We start from the raw sequence: 22,880 nt of genomic DNA, 5'->3' as shown, positions 1-22,880 counted from the left end.
CAAGTTTCTCCAATTTTGTTCACTCTGCACATTAAACTGAGCTAGAAGGTATTTTAATCTTGAAAAATAACACACTTTAGCTTTAATGTGCAAAAACAAGCATTATTTTACTCCACTGGATTTATTCATACTTCAATTCATTTGGTCAACACATGCTTGTTTTCTCTGTGAAGTAATTGCTGTTTAATGGCATAGCTTTAATCGCTCTCTAGGCTGTTAGGACAAGCTGTTTTGCCATATAAAAATACTTTGAATTTGTGACATTCGCAAATAAGAATATTGCTGTAAAATGTAAGTTATGTCCTGGTTTTTAAGCATTTGATATTGCAACATGCAACTAATCTAACCAAACTACTGCACTAACTAAAAGTTAGGGATTCAGTTAGGTTTGTATTTAAAGTGTTTAAATGTATTTGATCTTAAAACACTTTCCTCCGGTTTCACAGACAAAGCTTAAGCCTAAAATACATGTTTGAGCTGTTTTAACTGAAAGCAACTTGCACTGATATATCTTAAAATATGTCAGTTCCATTGTTTTGTCTCAAGATGCACACCAGTAATATTTTTTTCTAAGGCATGTTTATAAAAGGTACTTAAATATCCTAATTGAACTAAGGCCTAATCCTGGCTTAATCTAAGCCCTGTCTGTGAAACCAGGCCTTTATCTGTCCTTGCCCAACTAGTAAATGGTGGGTATGTGTTTTCATTTGTGGGTAATGTGTTCAGACATTCAGTAATTTCTGTTCAGACAGTGTAATTAGTAGAGTAATCCTGTTACGATCTAGAAGAAGTCATTAGTTTGGGTAACTGGTTTTCAGCGTTCTCCGACAGTTTTGGTTTTAATACTGGTACAAATTATAACACAGCAATGAGCAGTGGTTTATTCCTTGTTTGTTGGACCAGGGAATGTTGACGCATTAAATTACCCTAAACCATCTTGAGATATTTCTCTAATACCTATGCATTATTGTGTGTATGTGTGCCGAGACTGAGACTGGTAAACGTTTGCCTTATGATTATCGCAAAGTCATGAATTTTCCGAGCAGAAATTTCAACATGCCAGGAAGATAAAATTTGACCTCTACTTGAGGTCAATTTAAGTGCTTGCTTTGTGTGTACAAGTCTCGAATGTTTATTTAAAAGTATGCAGTACATTTTGTGGTTTAGCTTGGGATCAGAACAAGAATTGGATGCATGTGAATTGTCTTATGTGGTTTTTTTTGTGTATGTGCTTTTCTTTGTGAGCTGAGCAGTGGATGAATGTGAAGGTTCCACATGGGCTGTAATGGCAGGGAGAACTTTGTGAGAACACACCTCAACCCCACCCATTTTTTGAAGCATGAATCCACTCAGACACACACATGCTCGCCGGGCTGACAGAACAGACTGCAGGTTAATGATCGATATGGTGCATAACCACCAAAAATAAACCGCTGTTATGTGATTCTCCAGAGGGTGTGGTCACTGCCTGCTGCTGAAGACGGTACAAAAAAGCCCATAGATTATTTAAACCCTTCACACTCGCCCTTATTAGGCTGAAATTAAATATGCAGCATGCAGACCATCATTAAGCAAATAGCATTACGCATTGGAGAACGTGACTCACAGTTGATTTCAATAAGGTTTATTGTGGCATTTTTCTAATCTAATGGCACAGTACTCTAAAACTGATTACTTCAGCCAATATTTGTGTATTTTAATAACGCAAAGATTTATTAATACTTTTCAGTATTGAATGAAATGTCAACATTTTGTTTGTTTTAACCATATTGGGAACTGTTTCGCTGAGCTTGTCGCAGTGGATTATGGGATTGCCTTCTCCATGAAGGACTGATGCAGACGGCTGCCTTGTTTTGTATTGGTAGTGCAAAGTTGATGCTTTAAAATGCTATCTATGTGTTTTATCATCTGTGATTTGATTATTCTGGGTTCTGGTGAATGACCCTGTGTTGATTTTAAGAATGTGTTACTTTAAAAACACAAAATCTTTACAGTGTGTTTACTTGACAAGGTTATCTAGTGTTGCTCCCTTCTGATATGGCGATGACGTTCAGCCTCAGTAAGTGAACTGATTAGATTAGTTTGTCTGGGTAAATTGATTAGCTCAACTTTGTGTCTTGTGTCATTTTTTTCGTAATTGTTTATTTCTGCTTGACACAGTAACTAAATAATCATTAGAATACAAAAGGGAAAACATGCATTAAAATATTTTTATGATTACTATTATAAAAAAAACGCTATGGTTCAAATGTTTGCGGTTAGTAAGATTTTTTTAAATTGTTTTTTTTTTAAAGTCTCTTATGCTCACCAAGGTTGCATTTATTTGATCTAAAGTACAGTACATTATACATTGTGAAATATTATTGTAATTTAAAATATATTTTAAAATGTAATTTGTTCCTGTGATGGCTAAGCTGATAATTGTTATAAAATCATTGGGTCTTATTCACTAATAATTGCGTATGCACAGGAGAACTTCTTACGAAAAATCTCTGCCTAATTTACAACACGTGCATACACGTGTTGATCCGGTCAAATTTACAAGAGATTTATTTGCGTAGCGCACATAAATTTGTTGTAAATTTGACTGGATTAACCAGACTCCATTGGCTTACACTCGCAGAAGTCATTTTTATTGGCCAGATCAGGTAACAACTGCAGAAAGAAGAAAGAGGAAAGAAACCACATCATATTTTAGTGGTTCTTTAAATGTTTTATGCTATGAAAAGGTTTGTACCTATGAGGCCAGTTTTCATTATGTAGCCGAGGGCCCCAAAAACCAGCACAAGTTATACAGCAATGTTTAATATTTGGAGCTAAGGGTTTGTTCATACCCCAAGTATGAGCAATAGTAATAGTAATGCTTACTTTAGCAAGCACTGCTAATAAGAGGGTCACAGCTACTGTGAACACACTCATAATATTGTGTTTTGCATCCTGTATCCTAGACCTTGCAACGTCAAAACTTCCTGTGGGATGTTGCCGCTTCAGTCTGAACAAAGAGCTGTTACTTTAAACTTGTTTCCCATGAAACGTTCCGCTGACACACACCTACACACACTCGTGCACACACACACATACAGCTCTTTCCAAAGTTTTTTGACTTCTACTGATGGAAGTGACATGCTTGCCAGGGGTTACCCACAATCCTCATCTTTCTTCTGACTTTCCTTTTCAACTCATCATGAGGAATGACTGGCATTTCTTAACACCATTTCTAACATAAGGGAAGGTTTGAGAGATGAATACAGACAAAGCTTATGTGCGTGTTGTTTATTGTTAAGCGTGGGCGTGTTTGTGCAGAATTCCTTGCCTTCCTGAGCTTTGCCCTGGAGATTCTGACACAATGAACAGGTGTAAAGTTGGGTAACTGGTTCTCTGCTCGGCTCTTTCTCTGTTTCATAGTCCTGTGAACAGAACTCAGCTCTGTGCTACAGCTAGACTGATTCAGGCTGACTTTTAATATTATTCATTGCCTCCAAATTTTTCTAAAGCCATAACCTTTTTAGATAACGTCCAACATCCATATTTAGCTTGGTATGTGTGTGTAGCCCCTTCAAGCCATAGGTTGTAAAGTGTTGATTTCATATCTGTTTCAGCTTGCCTGTTTTATAGTAAAGATTTTTCTGTATCAGGGGGGTTTCAAGTATGCTACTCCCCAGAGGAATTTTGACTGAGCGTCTGATATGACTCTAAATTGGACTGAAATTCAGTCAGGACCACTTCGCCAAGTATATCAATTTATTACAATTATAGCATACAGTTAGTGTTAGCGGTTTGGTTCTGTTCTGGGCAAAACTCCTGCTATGCCTGGACAGAGCGGGGAGAGCAGCAAGTCAAACCCCCCTGGGGTACAGAACAGAACCTGTATATGCATACATAATTACAATTCTCAATTACATGAGTTGTGAAAATACAAATACATGATCGAAAAGCTTGCAATGTATTGAACTGTATGGGAAAAACAAAATAGTCAGAATGACTAAAGCTTCGGTTGGGTGGAGTTGGGGTTGGAGGAGGGAGTTTAAATGCGAGCAGCGATGCTATGGAGGAAATGCTGAAGGAATGGGAGTTTATATGTGCCGCTGTGATAGATGTCGACACTGGATTGGAACACGTCAGGAACAGCTGGCTATTAGCTGATGCGAGCTTGGCTGACATGGCCTGCCTGAACTAACGCGATGCTTGATATTAATTTTTTTAAATTGTATAGATTGGTTATCTGTTCTCAATTTTGTGCGCTTACACTGCAGTGGTAGGCTACCTGTTAGAACTTGATTTAGGGCAAAACTGAAAGAAGAAATTTGAAAATTAGAATGATAATTTGCATCCGGCAAGTGACCCAAAGCATTATGACCACTGGGAATTAAACTCTAGTTTGCACCAAGCATTCAAAACTAGTGTGAAAACATTCTTAAATTAATGTTGCTTTAAAGATGGACACATCCAATTAAAGGGATTGACTACATGGATGGCTTTAAATGCATGTCTGTAGCTTTGTGTGATACCAGCTGTAGGAGCTGTAAGATTTTAAGAAATCTTATATTATTGATCGATTTATGTAGCAATTGTACCTCTGCTGGGTTTAACTGCCGAATTAGCAAATATTATGTTACGGTTATGTGATATAGGTGTGGCAGGCAGAGGCCTTTCTTACCTCTTTCCTAAAATCATCCAAAATCGAAACACAGATTGTGTGCATGTATGATAAACCTGTAATCAATCAACTTACCTTTCAAAGACTTTTGTATCGGCTTTAGATGAGTAATGTTTGCCTCAGTTAACCTTTACCTGCATTTTGAATGGATAATGCCTCTGGGACAAATGGACAGTTTTCCAAGGCAGATTAAGTTTAAGGCCTGTTTCATACATCTCCGGTCTGCAGCAGCATGTTTTCATTGCATTTCTTGTGTTAACAGGTTACAGCATTCAATCTGCATGTTTAAGCAGTGGCACTGCAACAAGCAGAAGCAGCTCTGCATGTAAGAACGCACACTAAACGCAGCAGAAACTGCACTAAGCATATTTAGTGAAACAATATTTTGCAATATACTGCAGGCTTTTATGAAGCAACACAAAATATGGAGTCAGTGAGTCACCCATTGTTTGATAAAAGATGTCTGTCAGGCTTGATGCGAGTTAGTACAGGTCAGAGACAACACAAACAACGCTTTCCGTTCAGTAAGTGATTGTATACAGACTATATTGAAGCAGTTTATAGCCTACACTTTGGAGTTTGAGTTCTGAGTAAAGTTACGTTTGGAGTAAAGTTATTTAACATTTGGGTGCAAATGTGAGCCCTCCTCCCTTTGTAAATTAGATTTCATATCATTCAAGTTGGTTTTCAATGTCCAATTTCTGCTAACCATTTATAATTTACAGTAATTATCAAAGAAATTACTCAATGTGTTAAATCAGAAATTACTTTATGTTCTGTCACACTCACAATCAGCATTTAATCAGTAACTGATGGGCAATACCTCTTGTTTCTTTTCTTTTGGCACTGTTAAAGCCAATAGCCCAGGTATTGATGCCAATACAGATAGCTCTATTAAATCTTTTTTTTTTTTTTTAGATAACATTGCTTAAGATAAGATTTCTGAAGTTTATAAAACACTTATAATAATTTATATTTAAGCAATTTTATTTAATTAATTTATAATAATGCATAAATTGCTGAAGAAAAGATTTCTAAAGTTTATTTCCAGCTAAATAAATCATAAAATCATTTTTATATATATATATATATATATATATATATATATATATATATATATATATATATATATATATATATATATATATATATATATAAAACATACATGCATACATACATACATACATGTAACAAGGTTTGTGTTCAGGGAAGAAGGAGGTGGGAACCGGTGAACGTTCAATGAAACTTTAATATCAAAATAAACAAACACAAAATGAAAGTAATGTGGCAGCCCCTCATGGACAACTGCTATATTATAAGCTCATTGGGTAGCAGGGTCACATACAAAAAATAACCAGGCTGAGTAGAAAAGACTTTAAACTTTTAATTTTCTGGTAGTTTTACACTTAATTCTTCACCTTCACCTTTCAATTTTACAGAACTGCACACTACCTGGAGTCTCCTGAAGTACAGGTTCTCAGAGACTTTGATAAGGCAAGGAATCTTCCTGAAACATGACCCCCACATGAATCAGAAGCTGAAGTGTTGTGAAATACAGGAAGACTGATTTAAAAAAAATAAATAAAAAATAAATAAAGATTTGACCGATTGAGAGTGACGGATAGGTTGAGAAAGACTCTGAATGGTCCTTTTGGGCTGAATTCGAAATCGCCCCTATACTCTCAAATAGGGCGTTATTTGAGAGGACCGCCATTTGTAGTGGTGTCGGAAACCATAGTGGACCTTATTGAATGCACTCATTCAATCCCACATTGCACTGCAATAATGAGTGTACAGCCCTTGTACGCTCAACGGCTGTCCGAATTCACTCGCTCGTTTTCATTTACTCCTTAAAGTGAACCGTATTAACGTATAGGAATGGTGATTGAGAGTTTAGGGGCCGATTTTGGATTCAGCCTTAGTTTCTCCCATTGCTACTGCTAACTAATTACATTTACACCTGTGACTTATTTTTGACACTCTGAGGAATGCTGAAAAGCCGAAATGCATCAGTGTGCAGTGTTTTAGTCATTTTTAATGTTTCTAGAGTGAGCCATGGTTTGAATAAAGGCTTTTTTACTTTTTTGAACCGGAAGTGCCTCTTTTGGTTGAGAATGACTCTTGAGGTACCATCAGCACCAGTTCAAGTCAGACAACAGCAGCGTGCTGTGAGCTGCTACTAACAATGAGCAAGACGGTCCTTTCAGGGTAGGAAATTGACTTAAAATGAACTCTCAAAACTTACTGCCAGATTCTGGAAGGTAAAGTCTTCAATCAGTGGTACAAGAGGAAGTGGTGCTGGTCATGAATTATGCACATCTGAATATAAGGCGTTTTTCACTTCCAGCCCTTGTTAACAATTATATAATTTATAAAATGATTATATGAAAGCTCATTGTGCACCTGCTGTTGCTATTACACTGTTGTGAGAAACAGGCTTAAATAAAACTGGTGACTTTATACATTGAAAACAGTAGTCTTTATAGAGTGGTGCAGTATGACATCACTTTGTAAGCCAAAACACCAAAGCGAGTTAGCATTTTAGCACTTCCGGTTCCATCGCCCTGAAGTCAATGGGTTTTTTTAATGGTTTTTGGTTAAATGCCTGAAATAAGGTCTGCGGTGAACACAAGCTCAAGACACTTCACGATTTATTCTATGACATAAAACACATAAATATTACCCGACTCGTGATTTTCTTTAAGCTGTTACGTGTCTTGAAAAAGGCGGTTGCTAACAAGTGGCTAAATGGGACTACAGAGGCTGTCGAGGACATTAAACGCCATCACACCAAACAGGAAAAACTCAGTCTTCTTTTACAGCATCGTTATGGTTATAATTGTGCTCTTACAAACTTTTCGAACTCAAACTTGTTGAATGTTTTTAGTAGAGCCCGACCGATATATCGGCGGGCCGATATTATCGGCCGATATTAGGCATTTTCCTAACTATCGGTATCGGCATTTATAATGGCCGATAAATTAATATTTAAAAAAATGCAGCGTGCAGTGATTTATGTAAGGATGACGCTGCCAATAAAGCACCTAAAAGCTGTCACAAAGAACTGGCAAAAGTGGCAAAAAAATAACGGCCGTGTCCGGTGTAGACACAGTGTTAAAGCTCATTCTGCTACATTACAACATCAAGCAATATTCCAATAATTCATGTAATTATAACACTTTATATAGGGCCATTTTGCATTAAGAGTAGCCTAGTTTCATGTTTAGTACATTTTGCTTACTACTTATTTAAAATAGTATAAAACTACTGTACATATGTAATTATAAACGTTTTCATTATGATATTATTCATTTTACTTTACTAAAATTTAGATTAAAAAGAAATTAAGATTAAAAATAGAAGATAAGGTTTTATCAGTGACACTTTTTATATATTTATTGATACAAGTTATGTTTTAAATAACGTGACTAAATTAAAAGACAAAGTCGTTAGTGAAGATTATGTAACAGTATTTAGAATATAATATAATATAAAATGCAATGCAAACTAGTTTGGTTACAGCTCAAATTCTCATTCTATCATTCACCCTGCCTCCATTACATATCTTTGTCACACAAGTGTTTGATCACCACATTTGAGTGATCATTGCAAAACGTTTATATATTTATTCTGTTTATACTGTGTATTCTATATACAGTACCCATCAAAAGTTTGTACACACCAATTGGAAAGTGTGTCCAAACTTACTGTACTATAATACACATAAATAATATTGCTACTGTATTATAATATACACATAAATAATATCGGCCGATATATCAGTATCTGGCTTTTTTTTATCGGTATCGGCATCGGCGACCAAAAATCCATATCGGTCGGGCTCTAGTTTTTAGATAAAAACTAAAAGAGAGTTGTCGGAAGTGGCGTGGGACCGTGGTGTAGTTCGTTATAGCCTACCTTTAGCTTTTTACATCTGGCCACTGCATTTAGGCTTCAAAATTCATAAAAGTTGTGTTCTTCTGTGATAATTATCTTGATGGATAAAACATGCAAGTATCATAAACTTTTGTTGATCACAGAGTTTGTTTTTAGCGATAATCCAAAAGCCTATGGGAAAATCCTTTTGGGTTTTTGTTGAGGGAACCAGCGTGATGCGACCTGCCAGTTGGCCTACAAAGTGACATCATACCTGCACCACTCTATAGGAATGGCATGAAAACAGTCCCAAAATGCTGCCCCCTGCTGTCCAAAAACACAGAAGGCATTGTCAGGGCAGGGCAATCCTGAGCTCCTGCCAGCACACACATTGCCTGTGGGATCCAGCTGCCAGTGATGAGAACTGAACTGTGCCTGTTTACATTGCTAATCTATCATTCATTCTAGCACATTGTGTTCCGCTTTCTTCCTCGCTTCTTGTCTTTTCACCTTTGGCTTGACTTTACTGATTACTATACATTTAATAACCTTTATTAAATCTATTCTGAAAGACGGCAGCATCAGGCACCTGAATAAAGTCTCTCGAGTGACATAGTCAAGGTTTCATTCGCAGAACTGAGATAAACTGATGTTTTTCTGTTTCTTTGTTTTTGAGTCATTGACGGGTTTTGATAGAAAGGCGCAACCACCATGAAACATGAGGTTTAGTTCAATTAAAACCGAAGTTAAAACTGTGTCTCTGTGTGAGTTTTATCCCAATCAAGACTCATTGCAGCTGTTCTGAAATCTGCCCTCAACAGGTCCAGGCATGTACGAGTCTTTCTTACTCTGTGCTTTTATTTTGTTTTCTCAGAAGGTTATCAAGTTTTCAGAACGTCTTTTGAACTTCTGAGAATGCATTCAACAACAATTTAGGTCACGGTACAGATTATATAACCTTTGGCAATCAACACAATACTCTATGCACACACAAACACCCAGAAAGAGTATTTACCATTAGATTAGAGCATTTCATATTGGATTCATGTCACTTTTTTATAAAACAAATAACTTTAAATTCTGAATGGATAAGCCACGTTCAAAGATGTAAAATGTTGATAAATGCACACCTGACATGCGGGTGGTCATGGAACGTTAATGTTTTGGTCTAAACTTGTCTTTCTGGACTGGAGAAGGACTTATTATATGATTCCTGTTATTAAAATTTAACATTGATGTCTTTATCGTATTGCTGATGTGGTCATTTTTATAAAAGCAATAAGCTACAAGAGGACATTAGGTATTAGCATCATGCCTAAGAATGCAGTCTCTCTTGACTATAATACACAGCATGTTATCTTTCTCAGGGCTGAGAGATGAGCTCTGTGGTTGTCCAACTATTTTAAATGTTCCAAAACCATTGCAGGAACATTTTATCTGTGGTTTGGCTGTCTGCATCTAAAGACGCAGCAGAGTGAGACATACAGAAATACTCTACTAATGCTCAGAAATCTCAACGACAAGAAAGGTTTCACTTTCTTTCCTTTTTCTAGCAGATTTTAATTTAAATTTATTCCCAGTTGAAAAAAGCGGTGAAAGTTTAATAAATTTAAAGAACAAAATTTCTTTGTTCTGATGCTGCTTCATTTAAAATATGATTGCAGATCTTACTGGTCGTCTTCTCTTACGATGATTAATGAAGTTGGATGAGGAAGGCCAGTCATGTGATGTATGAGTGGGCGGGTCTCTCTGGGCTGTAGGATGATGACATGTCTGACCTGGTTTGAGTTGGACTGAGGTTGGGTTTCCTCATTCTCACTACAGTCCTCGCTGACCAACTAGAAATTAAATAATTCAAGTGCAATATTAAAGGGTAATGTGTGAAGGGCCAGACTATGTATTAAATGTAGATCTGTTACTTAACCATACAAGGATTTTTTTTTTTTTTTAAATTGATATTTGTTGATATACTACTTTGATATTTGTTGGGAAATCTGTATTTGTTCTCCAGGTTGAGCAACAGGTTTTGTTCTCCTTAAGCATACCTGTGTGACCTCACAATTTTTTTTCTTATTCTGATACTCCATCTAGTGTTGAGAAAATTAACAAGTTGAACAGCTGTCTTAAAGGAACAGTTCATCCAGAAAAGGAAATTCCGTCCTTTACTCACCTCTTGTATTTTTTTTTTTCTTCCATGAAACACAAAATGTTATACACAATGTGGACAAAAAAAGAACTATAAAAGCATCATAAATGTACTACATATGAATAAGGCACTTTATTCAAAGCTTGTCACATTGCTCATATCTACTCAAAGTGTATCATTTATTTTTATTTTCTTAATTAAACCCGAAATCGTAAGGCAAATACCATAGGTAATTAGTATTGGTGGTATGGCACAGGCTTCATCTTCATATTCAGTGAAAGCTTTGTTTATAACCTAAAACCTCAAGAAACCATAAATAATCCATAACCTACCTAAAGGTTCTTCATATCTTTTTTTTTTTAATGCAGTTACACTCTTGGTCTACCTTTTGCCCTGCGCTACCTTGGTTTAATCTTGAAATCCAGGCATAATTTTTATACCATATTTTAGCCTATACATGTGTTATGGGGTATTTATCTGTATTAGGATTGCCAAAACTCTCCAAATACTGTGTGTTAGTTGAAGTTAAGTGAAGCTCTTCACTCTAAAATTTGTGTGTGCTGGCGCCCTCTTTAGCAGAGACTAAGGATGTACCGGTAATCACTTTAAACTCCGGTGGTAATTCAGACATGGTGCTTTAGCTGAATCAAAATGACAGTTATTTTCTCTCCTTCTTTAAATCAAAAGGTAGTTTTTTTGTTTAGTTGTTTTTTAAAGATTTTGTCAAATTTGACTGAAAAGTCTTTAAGCTGTCTGTATTATGCCCATGTACATAATCCATGTCTACTTTTCAGTATGCAGTATAATTAATGTAAACATGCAATGTCATGTTTACATGTAAAGGGTGAATGATGTGTTGTGAACAGTATTCTGTTTTTAACTGTTTTAAAAGTTTGTTCTTCAGAGTGTTTTTTTTAATCAACTTTTTGCATTGTGAATAATTGTTTGGTCATCACAGTGCAGTGAATTACAAACAACTTGCTGATTGAGATGCAATGAATAGAAATAGTTTGAAAACTGTGGAAAAAATGCTCCCGAAGACCCAAGAAATAATGAGTGAATTAGCAGGGTGAAATCAGGCCACATGGATAATTTAAGCATGGTCTTTGCACAGTGTGTAATTGTCATATTACAGGACAGTCAGTCTCTAAAGTGTCACAATTGGATGCCGCACTAAAACACAGGAGAAACCCTGGTTAGGTGAATGAGATAACTGACTTTGCATTAGCTTTAGTTGTTTCTGAAACTGAGCTACCCAAGGTCAGAAACAAATGATAAGTCACTATATTATTTGCTAGCATGCAATTGTTTGTGTGGGTATATCTACTTTTAAAACATCAAAGCCATGTAGATTTGAAACATTCTATTCTGTCTTTATAACAGTGTATTTTTCTGTCACCTGCATATATTTTAGATATTAAATGTATTACTTTCTGTTTCTCTCTCTGCAGGCTCTAAAGAGGTTGTTGTGGGTGCTGTTTCTCTTCAGAAGTTCCAAGAAAATGTTTTTGTGGAGGGTGATCGGCCTAAATATGTATTAGACCTGCACACAGAGGCCCAGCAGGGCCTAAAACAGCAGCAGGAGGGTAAGAAAAATCAAACTCCTAACTCCTAAACTCCGAGTCTTAATAGACTTCCTTTTACTCTGCACTAAATACATGCAGCATACAGCAGTTCATTTAATTGGGTTAAGAGATAATGTTTTATGTTCCAGATGATAGGAATGGGACGGACTACCCTGATGACCAAAGTATGATTGTAAGTGTTCCTCCATGCATCAGTCTGCCCTCAGTTCATTACGATTGCTTTTAATTATGTTCCCATTAGAGTGACAGCCTGCTTGATGCTTGTGTACCTCAACTGTTCTATACTTTTAAATTGCTGATTGACAATTTTAATTTTAGAGGGTTAACCATGCTGCTTACTTTAGTCAACAGTAACAGCTCAGACTGAAAGCAGCATGGCCTTCAGTGAACTGAGAGGCTTTGAATCTGAGAGCACAGCTGCTGATTCTGTTTCGATGTGCTCCTCCATGTCCTCACGATCAACACGTTCAGGACTCAAACGCCAAGGTGACACATTCACACATGAACACATTATCAGTCATATCCATTTTTGCCATAAGAAGACTATGGCCTGGTGTCCTCATAAAGTGCTTTATGAATTCATATAAAATATGCAATGTCACAGCAACATTGTTTTCTATTTCCTTTTTCCAGCCTCAACATTTAGACCTTTGAAGCCGGATAAGACTGCAGAGAAGAAGTCTCGTAGGAAACACTTGAGAACTGTTGTAGGAATTCCTCGACACATCCAGAGAGAACTGGGTATGTTTCACTGCAGTCTTCTGTATTGTACAGCATGTCTTTAAGTTATTTAGTGGAAAACATGTTATTTTTACTTATTTTATTTTTGAATATGTCGTATCTGAAGGGTTGGACAGGGCAGAATGGATCACCACCAATCCTCTTGATGGCCAGCTGTCCAATGGAGACATGATAATACCCGCCATATTTTCCACTGTGGATGGTGCTTCTGCTAGTGTACAAGACCATCTACAGGGCAAAGAGAATCTGCACACAGTTAAGAAACACAACACAGAGGTTCCCACACTGGCTATACCCAAAGATGACATAATCCAAAGGTCCGTAAATCATTCTGTAGATCCAGAAAAGTCCGGAGCAGGCACTCTAGCTGTTCCTTGGACAGAGAACCCAACCGGTGCAGTCATGTCTGTCTCACCTCAGGCCACATACATGTCTAAAATCATTCCAAATGCTGTACTTCCACCATCTGTGGATGTTGTGGAACTCAGTCGCAACCGAAGTCGCAGCAGTGTCCGGACCGTCAGCAAGAGCAGCCTAGTGTCAGCCAGCCCAGCGTCCACCCGTCCATCCTCCAGAGCCTCTTCAAATTATTCCTCCACCCGTCCATCCTCCAGAGCCTCTTCAAATTATTACTCAACCCGCTCAAACTATTCTGGGTGGAGCAGCTCAGGATCATCAGAGACACTAGTATCTGATTCCTCCACCATCTCCAGCAGTAGCACTCCCCGTGTGGCCAGCAGGGGAAGTCAGGTTGAGAACACGGCTAGACCAGTCAAGCTGAACAACCATGGTTCCCATGCTCCGTTAAGAACTGCTCATGGGAATGGGGATTCTACAGAAGAGGAGGACAGCAGAAAAACAGGATCTGCTGATGCTTTCACGCGTAACTTATCAGTGATGAAACGGAGCAAGATACCTCCAGCTCCTCCCAACAGGTCACACTCCTTACACGGGAAACAGAACAGGAAGATATCTAAAAATCCATACTACTTGTCTGATGTCAGCATTCCAGATGGATCACCATGCCCCACTGTATCTGGAATGAATGTGACCACTCATGAGTTAAACCCTAAGAGAGGCTTATTTCCCTATAATGGACTCACAACTGTCCCATCAAAGGAGATCCAGCCAGTCAGCACAGACAAGAAAACCACGCCAGCTGAGCTAAAGACATACAGAAATAATCTTCAAATGTCTTCCAATGGCGCACCCCATTCATACACTAATGGCACCAGTAAGCATGCTGAACTGAAGAACATCTTTCGGTCTGCAAGTTTAATTAATGGTAACAATTCTTCCCCAGCTGTAATGGCTCTTTGGTCTCTGTTTGACATTCCTAACCATCCCAAAGTACTGGCTCCCCCAGCTCCTCCTCCAGAGACCTGGGCTCACAACCAGCATACTTTCGAACTGCTGTGTGGGCCTGGCCCTGTTAACTATGCAAGCTGGGCAAAAAAGAGAGGTCTTAAAGTTGTGGATGAACCAGACATGACCTCATCAAATGGTAACCCAGCATCAGTGTTGCAGGCAGTGGAGCTAAAAGCCAAACTTGAATCCTTAGCACCTGCCGCCAGTGTCACCCCATCTCCATCACCTCCCCCAGAACATTTCCCACCAATGCCAAACATCAGACAAGCCAAAACTCCTCCTTCCCCTCCAAACTTTGTTCCTTCAGCTCCTACGCTAGCTGCCAAAGCTATAAAGGACTTGACTTCTTGGATCCCTCCACCTCCTCTGTTTCCTCCTCCGGCGCCTCCAGTAGGCACTGCTTCTGCAACTCCTGTCGCTGTGCCAAATGATACCGACTTCCCTCCGCCACCCCCACCATTTTCACCACGGTCTATACTTACAATGCCTCAATTACCATCAGATGTTCCACCACCACCACCACAAGAAATTCCACCTCCACCACCACAAGTTCCACCTCCACCACCAGATGTTCCACCACCACCACCACCACAAGAAATTCCACCTCCACCACCACAAGTTCCACCTCCACCACCAGATGTTCCACCACCACCACCACAAGAAATTCCACCTCCACCACCACAAGAAGTTCCACCTGCACCACCACCAGATGTTCCACCACCACCACCACCACCACAAGTTCCACCTCCACCAACACCACCTTCTGAACCACAGAAAATCCCACCCCCTCTGCAAGAATCCCAATCTTCAATACCCAATGTGTTAGTAACATTATCTGCAACTTTTCAACAAATCAACGTTACTCCACCTCCTCCTCCACTACCCACTGATGTAAGATCTCAACAAGTCACTGTTCCTCTTCCTCCTCCACTACCTACTGATGTAAAAATGGAGGACAGACTAGAGACAACAGAAACAGAGAAACAGACAAGCAGTCCCTCTCCGGCCAAAGAGGAGACCTCCAGTCCAGTGGTCACCCAGTCTCTCTTACAGATGGTTCGTCTCAGGTCGATAAAGTCCAATCAGAGTCAGGCTGTAGATCTCGATAAACCATCACAACCCAAAACAAAATCAGGTGTCAATCAAGAGGTGCCACCAAAACCAATTAGACGGTCTTTGATTATGACATCACTGCCCCCTGATTTGGAAGCTCTGTCTGGCACAGAGCCAAAATCCGAATCTGTCAACGTGCACACAAACACAACCACTGTATCAAATACTCAGAAAGAGTCAACTGAACTAAAGACTAAATCAAATAACATTGTTCAAAAAACCCAAAACACAAGACATGAACCAGCATTCTCATCAGCTGTAAGTCCAATCACCGAACCAAGTAACACTTCAGCTCCTACTGAACCAGCAACTAAACAACCCTGTTCTGAACCAGAACTCAAACCTCAAACACTCAAGGAACAAATCCAAGTTACAGCACCTGTCCCTGCTACCCTGCCGAACACAATGGGACAAAAGGACCAATCAATAAGTGAGCCAAAGACTCAACTTCAGGCACAAGAACTCAACAAGCCTCCGCAAAATCCAAAGAAGCAATCAAGCACCATTGAAATACCCTCTAAGCTGGAGGGTGAGCAGCCTAAACCCCAAACACCAACGCCCACTGTCTCTTCCATGCCTCCCGTAGTGTCTTTGCCCGCTAACCCCTCCATGCGTCTCCAGGATGCTATTCGTTTGAAGGCTGCCAATATGTCTTCAAAAGACAAGCAAGCCAAGCTCTTTGGTCAGCGCTCCCCTCTCCCAGTCATGACTGATGGCACCACTGTACCCAACTCCCCTGCATCTACAGCCAGCTTCATCTTCTCTAAGAGCCCAAAGAAGGTCGTAATAGAGACACCGTCATCCTTAGAGGTTCAGGCTGACCTGAGGAAGACTCTGGTGGCAGAGTTAGCATCTGTTTCCGATTCAGCCAAGTGTAATGACTCACACAAAACTGCTAACAAAGTTCCTCCACCTATTTCTAAGAAACCTAACGCTAAGGTTGAGAGTGTTGTTCAGAACTCTGCAGAGGCAGAGTCTGTTGCCAAGACTGAGCATGAGCAAACAGAAACTGTACAAACTGCCGGACAGGAAGTACAGACAGAGAACTATGAGAGAAAAACAAATTAACAAACACATACACAAATGATTTAACTCTAGAGTTTTTGCTTTTTCACAGATAAACAAGGCTTTAGATCTTAGGCTCAAATTGCTTAAGCAATTTTGAAATATACAATACTTAAAAAGTCTTTATGTACAGATAGGCATATTGCACTTTTTGTACACTGGTTTAGTGTAACTGATTCTCATTCATGAGAATGCATGTCACTGGTATTTGGAAATGATAAATATTCTTATTTTTATTTATGTGTCCTCAGTTCTAGACAGAAGCCATGCTAACTTCTAGCACTGTAGAAATCTGCAGGAGAGCACCATGAGAATGATGTTTGTAAAACAGAGTTTACCACCCAAATATAGTGGAATTTTAGAGATATTGGTGTATAGGCTACTGAATATAAGAGCATTGCAAAAGAAATGAAGGTTAAGAATGTAGGATAAAGAATGAAAAGAAGAAGAAGAACAGTAAGTTGGGAGCATGGACCACTGATTTTGGGGTGGGGATGTGTGATTATTCTTTTTTCCATCTATGATGTTTGCTGTGTACTTTTTATACGTCTATATTTTACTTTAAAACACCAAATCACTATATATGATTGTAATAATAAAATTAGCACTCCCCGCCCCAAGTATCAATAAATAGGAATGTAGACAAGGAATCTGATCAAGTGTGCGAGAAACAGAATGATGGAAGCAAATGAATAGAGTAAAAGCTGTTTTCTCATCATTGTGACTGTGCAAGTAGGGCCAAGCAGGTGGTCAGAAAGTCATGACACCACATAAACAAGAGGTCTAATGTGTAAATCTCTGTTTAGGGATTTCTATTGATTTATTTGTTTTTATTTTTCAAAGAGAAGTTCATTAGTTTACTCTAAGTTGATGTATATTACAGTCTACACAGACCGTGCAAATAAAAGGAAAATAATGTTTTTAATATATGATTTGTTTTCATGCACTATGCTAACTTTTTGATTTGCTGTTCCTTTGATTTCAGCAAGCTTTGTCTACTTATTATGTTCTCTATAAAGGAGAAAATAAATGTATTATTTACACATTGTTCTAAAACAGATTATCAAAGATGATAATGTTTATTCATGTTTAACAATGTTTCATCATATGACAAGATTAAAGACTGTAAAGTTACTAAAGTAGATACATGGTGACTTCAAATCTGGCCATATTTTTAACAGATTATACTGCAATATTACATTACAAATCATTCAAATAAAAGAATACATTATGAATGTTTTACAATCACTTGCATTTTGAGAATTGTATCAGAATTGTAGTCTTTAAAACCCAGGTCAATATCACAAATGTGGTGTCACAGACAAAATATATTCAGCTAACAGTAAAGATGTCACACAAGATTCAAGTGTTGACAAGTCAAGGTTTAGATATAATTTTCCTGCTATTGTTTAATATTTATAGAGCGGTTAAAGGGGGGGGGTAAGATGTTTATTTATGAACATAATCACTCAGAATAACACTGAACAGAAATACAGAAGAAAGAAAAAAAGTGTTTTACATTCACAAATTGATATTTCCAAGTTTATCTGGTGTGATCGTAAGTTTGGACAAAATCTGTAGCATTGATATTCTCAGATTCTCTCCAGCACTCGACGGAGATTTTATTTAATTGTTTATCAGCTACCATGGACGAGATATGAACCTGGTTAAACTTCGATCAACAGTGTTTTGCCTATCTCTTCTTTTTTTTCCTGTTACAGTGAGAAATTATAATCAAATTCTAAAGTGTTCTTTATGAAGCCTCTCATAAAATGCAAACATCCAAAATGGTTGTACTTAAAAAAAAAACAAAGTTCAGTTCATTAACAGTAGTTTAATGCGTCTGGTATCGTAAACTAACAACAAATAACAATTTCTACAGCATTTAATAATCTAGGTAAATGTTGCTATAAATAAATGTGCTATGCTATTGTTCATTGTTAATTCATGCGTGTTCATAATACGTACATCTCGAAATGTTTAAAATGTATTAGCATATACAAATACAGTTGGTTTTATCAGCACATGTGTTTCTAAACAAATCAAAATGTAGTTTCTTTAAAAATGATCCTGCTGCTTTATTGATTTCTTGACCAAGCCAAGAATTACAATTACACCTTTGACATCTCTAGATCATTCTTTTCTTTCTCAGAACCCACATGCTCTGAATGTTGGTTTGTCTTTTACAGTGCAATTTAATAGCACAATTTAATAAATAAAAAAATATATATTTTGCTGTATACACTGACACAAAACATTATGACCGGTCACAGGTAAAGTGAATATCAATGATCATCTCCTAACAAGGCCACGTATGGTCTGGGTAGATTAGATGGTAAGCAAACAATTAGTTCTCGTAATCAATGTTGTTGGATGCAGGAATAAAGATTTGAGACAAGGGCCAAATTGTTATGGCAAGGTGACTGGGACACTTCTACAGGACTAAGGATCTGCTGCTAATGTCTTAGTGCCAGATACCACAGCACACCTTCAGGGCTCTTGAAGAGTCCATGCCTCAGTGGGTCAGTGCTGTTTTAGCGGCACACGGAGGACCAACAGCATATTAGGCAGGTGGTCATAATGTATTGGTTCATCGGTTGGATGACAGAGGATTTTAATTTTTGCAGGCAAGTTGAGCCATTTTTTCAGCGTTCTACTCTAAACATCATCTGCAGTTCTCTATGCTTATTGATGGGCTCAACCTGGTGGTGACCTAAGATGGGGGTTACCCTTTATACACTGCAGTGGCTGATTGACAATTCAGACATCAAACAAACACACCCATGCAGGACACACAAGCACGACTTTACAAGGTGTCTACTTGGAATGTAAGCAGAGATCGCTGTTGGATATCATCCAAACTTTAATGTTTAATGTTCTTATTTTTGTCAAACACACCAGCTTACCATAATACAGGACATACAGTAGGCTACTTACTGACAGGTTCCTCAGGGGTTCTGGGCTGAGTGGCCTAGAAGATATATTATTTATATAATACTTCTTCACTGTGTTTCAATACAGAATAAATTATTTTAAAGTTCCTTAGAATTACTGTTGAAATGTAAATTATATTATGGACTGCTGCTGAAGTAGCAAATGGATGGCTCTGTCACATTTAGGATAGAAAGTATTAATTTGCTATTTCATATAATTTACATAGCCTCATACTTACTTGTTTCGTCCCTTTAAGATTTCAAGCAGTCTTGGTTTGTGTTTTGGTAGTGTTATTGTCAGGGTTTGTTTTCTTCTTTCCAGTTCCCACTAACCTGGGAACCTGCGTTTCCCAAAAGTATCGTATGCCTAAAGAAGTTCTTAAAAACGATCGTACGACTGATCTTAATATTACGGTCTGTTTCCCAAAAGCATCGTAACTTAAGTAGCACTTGAAAATCATCGCAGATCTACGAGTGCTCTGGAGTAATCGGAAATCCCTAAGTGCATCGTAAGAAGACTATGAGGTCACCTGCAGGACAACCGCCAGATTACACCTTTAACTTTATTCAAGTGCAATGTGGTTAGGTTTTGGTTGTACTTTATTGTACACTTTATTACTTGCTTTTTGTTTTAAATTGATGAATAAATGAAATAATTAAAAAGGGCAGAAAACAAAAACATTTTCAAATAATTTTATCTAATAATTTTTATCTAAATTAAATGAATGAACAACATTTTTATAAAATAATGTAATATGCTTCAAAGACTGGGAAAAATAGGGATGAACTAAAAAAAAATCTCTCAATGACTTGCTGATGTGCATGAAAACCAGCCATGTATTGGGCATTTCTTGGTTGGCCATCATGTGGTCCCATGCCATCTTCGTAGTCCTCCTCCTCCTCCACCACCTCTTCATCTTCCTCTTAAGGACACTCTCATATGTCCTGACTACAACTACAAACATTCTCAAACTGCTGAGGTGTTGTGGCTGCAGTCTGGACAACAGAAGATGGAGGCTGAGGCCTAGGAGGGTTGTTTGGAGGACTAGGAGATGGTAGGAGCTGCTGAGAGATGGCAGATGAAAATGATAGTTCCTCTGAGAATGAAGGATTCTGACTCAGGCTCAGGTTGAATTACTCCTACTCCTCCATGGATGCCAATACCACCACAAATGCCATCTGAAGCACTTGTGCCAAGTATTGACAAGGCTTATTTAACAAGTTAAATTACTGGATTTTTTTTACACCTGACACCACAACCTGATGTGCAAGCAGAGAATCCAGAGGACAACAACCCGAACCCGCTGGAAGAAACGGTTGGAGCCAACACGAATGAAAAATAGGTAATTTGAAAGATACAGTTAAACTTACCGAAATGACATAAAATCGATCAATCAGTGTTTTTCAGCCACAGAAAGAGGTCAATAAAACAGCTGGAGAACAATATGTCACGTAAAGTTACATTTAGATCAGGGAAGCAATTTAATGACCATAGCACGTTAGTTGGACTTTATATTTAATTTGAGATGTTATTTTTATGTTTATAAAGCATAAAAATCTCTTATAAAGCTTTTATCTGTTTACAGCATTAGGTGAGATATTTTTTTATTTAGGAAAATTAGCATGTATCTACTGTACCTAATATTTATCGAAAGGAATCGATATTGAATCAAGATCAGAATCAAATCACAAGAATTGAATTGAAATTGTGAAATTTGTGTCAAGCAAAAATAAAACAGTAGTCATTGTACCATGTAAACATTTTGTGTTGTCACTACACTTAAATAAATTCTGTTTATTTACCAAATGTTTTGACAATCACAATAGCCTACACTTATTGTGATGTAATTTTTGTTTTTTTGTTTTTACATCCCCCCTAATCCCAATCCACCCATTTTTTGTTCTGTTACGTTATGTTATTTTATATTTTCACTGTTTACTAAGGCAGGGCCTGTCATCTTGTCTTTTTGGCTTGTTGTTTCTGATTGCACTTTAACCCCAGGGAAATACAGATCAAATCCCAGAAGGGAAAATCAAAACAAAATAAAGTTAAAACTTGTTTTGAAAAAAATTCTTTGTCATCTACAGATTGCTTTTAAGTAGGGGGAAAAAATCTATTTAAATCGTATATCGGATTTTTTTAGGCCATATCGCCTAGCCCTAGCGTGTATAATAGCCTTTTTGCCTGTGTTTAAGTTGTGTTAGTAAGTTTTATAAAAGACAGAGAGGAAAAGCTATACCTTTTCGAGAAAAGGGAAATGCTTTTTGAAACACTAAGACATGGTTGCACTATTTTCCAGGCAGCAAAGTTGCATTTGTATTTGTCAACTTTTTTACATTTTCACATGTGAGTTCCAAATGAAGTATAGCAAAAGATGAAATGGAATGTTAATAAAGCTTTTTGTAATGTTTTTTTTTTTTTTTTAACTAAGAACTTTTAACTAATTTTCGGATAGTGAAAACGCATTTGAGTGTGTGTGAAGTTTCAGAGAATTTCCCTAAAATAATTTACCCAAATAGGATAAAGTCATTTTTATAAATGACAGCACCCTAAAAAAGGTAAAATGTCAGATGTAGAAAACTAGTTTTGGAAAATGATTTTAGTCTTAAATATAAAGTGATTTATTTTTTTCTAACTGTGATTTCATGAATAGTCCCATAAAGGGTTAAATGTGGGCTGCACACTTTGTCAGGCATCTCAGCAATTCTGAAATGTTTTTTAATATGGAAGTAAAATAATGTCAAATGTTTTTGAAATAAAAAAGCCTGTTGAATTGCACTACTTGAAAAAAATAGGCATCGCATTAACCATGCTTGCATTTTAATGCATTGTATTTTTAGGGCTTGCATTTTTATGGGCAGAAATTCAACATGGTTTAATATTTAAGCTGTGAATATTTCAATTAAAAACATTTCAAACACATTTTCATTATTAAAAATTCAATAATCCATATTCACCTTTCATATTTCACTTCCAAAATATTCAAACTGTTTACAAATACAACCTATAATATTCAACAGGCAATTTTCGGTCCATTTTATTTCGCTTTGCAAATTCGCTTCCACAAATTCAGTGGTTCAAATTCGACAGTAAATTCAACATTGACATCCAGGAACTGCAGGAAAAGCAGTAGATTGCCGAGCATACTCTCCATCTGCTGTTAGTCGATCTCACCAGCAGGTGGTGCAAAAGCGCGTGTTGTTGACGAAGACCAGCAACAGTTAGAAGAGCAAGCCATTCATTCATAAAACTCATTTACAGCAATGTAAGTGTATTTGTGATTATTATGACGGCTGTTAAATTCAGTGTCTTCACGGTTACTTTTCTTGTGTAGCCTACATGCATCTTTCTCTACTGTGAACGAGATTATAATGTTATTCCCCGATGCGGATAT

The 22,880-nt window shown here is 37.5% G+C and overlaps 1 protein-coding gene across 1 annotated transcript in view; it reads left to right on the top strand.

The window, feature by feature from the left end:
- The window catches only part of LOC311070058 (uncharacterized protein), a 29,065-nt gene extending 11,588 nt beyond the window's left edge, over positions 1–17,477 (top strand). Inside the window, exons 3-7 of the mRNA XM_084093708.1 lie at positions 12,131–12,265; positions 12,394–12,437; positions 12,610–12,751; positions 12,899–13,006; positions 13,113–17,477. Coding sequence (XP_083949834.1) covers positions 12,131–12,265; positions 12,394–12,437; positions 12,610–12,751; positions 12,899–13,006; positions 13,113–16,555 — 3,872 coding nt within the window. The 3' untranslated portion in view covers positions 16,556–17,477. The remainder of the gene's footprint in view (positions 1–12,130; positions 12,266–12,393; positions 12,438–12,609; positions 12,752–12,898; positions 13,007–13,112) is intronic.
- Positions 17,478–22,880: the final 5,403 nt, after the last annotated feature.

This window comes from Abramis brama, assembly GCF_963993115.1.
Source record: "Abramis brama genome assembly, chromosome: 19".
Taxonomy (NCBI): Eukaryota; Metazoa; Chordata; class Actinopteri; order Cypriniformes; family Leuciscidae; genus Abramis; species Abramis brama.
Note: the sequence above shows the minus strand (reverse complement) of the source record. Positions and strands in the feature narration are given on the sequence as shown.